Raw genomic sequence first — 2077 nt, 5'->3', positions numbered from 1 at the left:
TTTATTCTTTGCGTCTTTCACATCATGCCTCTTGTTCGCACCCGTCTTCCTGTGCCCCAGAATAAAACAAAATAAAATTTATGAGAAGAAAAGAGAAAAAAGGGAGGAAGGAAAAAATCTCATCATAGAAACTGCAGTGTGACACAGTGAGTTAACCAGTAAACCCCTTTACCCATACATTTTTACACACAGGCGCTCATCACAAAGAATCATTGGCCTAGTTCAAGGCCCCTGGTCTCTACTATACCATCCATACTGAGCCCTCATGGAACTCTTCCTAGGTATCCTGCTGCTGCCCAGTGACATGGAGATCCTGCAGCCCTGGGTCTACAGGACCAGGACTGACCCCACACCATCCCTGTGTTCCAACAGGTCACAGATGGGGTGGATGTTGGGGTGGGCCAACACTTAACCCTGGTTCTGGGCCTGGGTTAACAACAGTTTCTAATGGCATTGATTAACTACTTACAATTTGCTGGCCTGGAAGACATCCAGATGGATATTTTTAGGGGTAGGAACACAAAAGGATTCCCACATTCCTCAAAAGGCAGTATAGTTTTAATGATGGGCAACTCATCTTAGAGAAAATAGCTGGGGCTGGCAGAGGCCCACTTAATAAATTGTAACCCTCTCTCTCTCTCTCTCTCTCTCTCTCTCTCTCTCTCTCTCTCTCTCTCTCTCTCTCTCTCTCTCTCTCTCCTCCCTCCCTCCCTCCCTCCCTCCCTCCCTCCCTCCCTCCCTCCCTCCCTCCCTCTCTCTCTCTCTCTCTCTCTCTCTCTCTCTCTCTCTCTCTCTCTTTCCCTCTCTCCCTCCCTCCCTCTCTCTCTTTCTAAGAGCTTAATAGGCATCCACCATACAGCCACCCTGGTGGGATGTAGCCCAGAAACAGTGTTGGATACAATTCTTTAACAGCACATATTTATTACAGGCTTATAATAGAAAATACCGAATCACAGCAGAGAGAATACATTCATTGTTGGGCTCCTGAAGACTGCAAATCAAGTAGCAAGTAGGTGCTCAAGAAAGGGAGACAGACTGTTATGCGGGAAGCAGGCTATGAGATAACACACAGAGGAGCCAAGAGATGGGAATTGAGAATGCTTTCCTAGGGAATGAATGGAGTGCTGGACTTCCAGGATACGAATGTGTAAAAATAAGGGAATAGGGCAGGCAACGACAGAAATGCCAAACAGCAGAAAAGGAAGGGATTTAGGTTGGTGAACCAACCAAGAAGGTCTTGAAAATTCACCCAAGCACAGTGGACTGTGTTCCTTCCATTCCTGCCTATCCTTGTTTCTCCATATTCAAAAGGGTGCAATTATGGGAACTATGCTCCAAAAAACAATGAGAAGTAGTGTAGATTGGGGAGAGGAACTGGAGACAGTGAAAAATAAGAATTTGTTGAAATGGTCCCAGAGAGACTGATCCAGCCCTGTGTCATCATCATCATCTTCCTTGAACAGTCTCAGACCCCCACGGCAGGAAATTAGTGGGGAGGGCTTAAATAAGATAGTGGAGAAAGGACAACACTGACTCCTCTGAGAAACCTGAAGTTATAATAGAAACAAAAAGTTAACACCAACTAATACCTTGAAAGTTAATGTCGCTCTTCGTCTTCCCTTCGCCATCGTGCGTTGTACGCCTGAATCGACTTCTCACCATGTCTTCTCACAAGACTTTCAGAATCAAGCGATTCTTGGCCAAGAAACAAAAGCAAAATCGTCCTATTCCTCAGTGGATTCGGATGAAAACCGGTAACAAAATCAGGTACAGCTCCAAGAGAAGACACTGGAGGAGAACCAAGCTGGGCCTGTAAGAATTCACACAATCAATGGCAAGAATTGAGAGTTTGCACTGAATCATGGTCAACGCAACCAAAGCTACCAGATGACGCTTAACATTTTTGACGTGGAGATTTGGTCATATTTAAGTTGGGAATGATTTGTCCAGTAATAAAAGTATAGAGCCTTTCAAAAAAAAAAAAGAAAGTTAATGTCATGGATGACCAAAAGGGTCTTGGAACTTGAAACTCTTTCTTGACCAGTGTCTTTCTGTGTCTCTGTCTCTGTCTATCTGT

The 2077-nt window shown here is 44.7% G+C and overlaps 1 protein-coding gene across 1 annotated transcript; it reads left to right on the top strand.

The window, feature by feature from the left end:
* Positions 1–1607: 1607 nt before the first annotated feature.
* On the top strand, positions 1608–1871 carry LOC106021176 (60S ribosomal protein L39). The gene has a single exon (XM_013113718.3). It carries the CDS (start codon positions 1661–1663, stop codon positions 1814–1816), a length of 156 nt encoding a protein of 51 aa, XP_012969172.1. The 5' UTR covers positions 1608–1660; the 3' UTR covers positions 1817–1871.
* Positions 1872–2077: the final 206 nt, after the last annotated feature.

Source organism: Mesocricetus auratus, unplaced genomic scaffold (assembly GCF_017639785.1).
Source record: "Mesocricetus auratus isolate SY011 unplaced genomic scaffold, BCM_Maur_2.0 Super-Scaffold_100010, whole genome shotgun sequence".
NCBI classification, from domain to species: domain Eukaryota; kingdom Metazoa; phylum Chordata; class Mammalia; order Rodentia; family Cricetidae; genus Mesocricetus; species Mesocricetus auratus.
The sequence above is the reverse complement of the archived record's forward strand: the minus strand, read 5'-3'. Positions and strand labels throughout refer to the sequence as shown.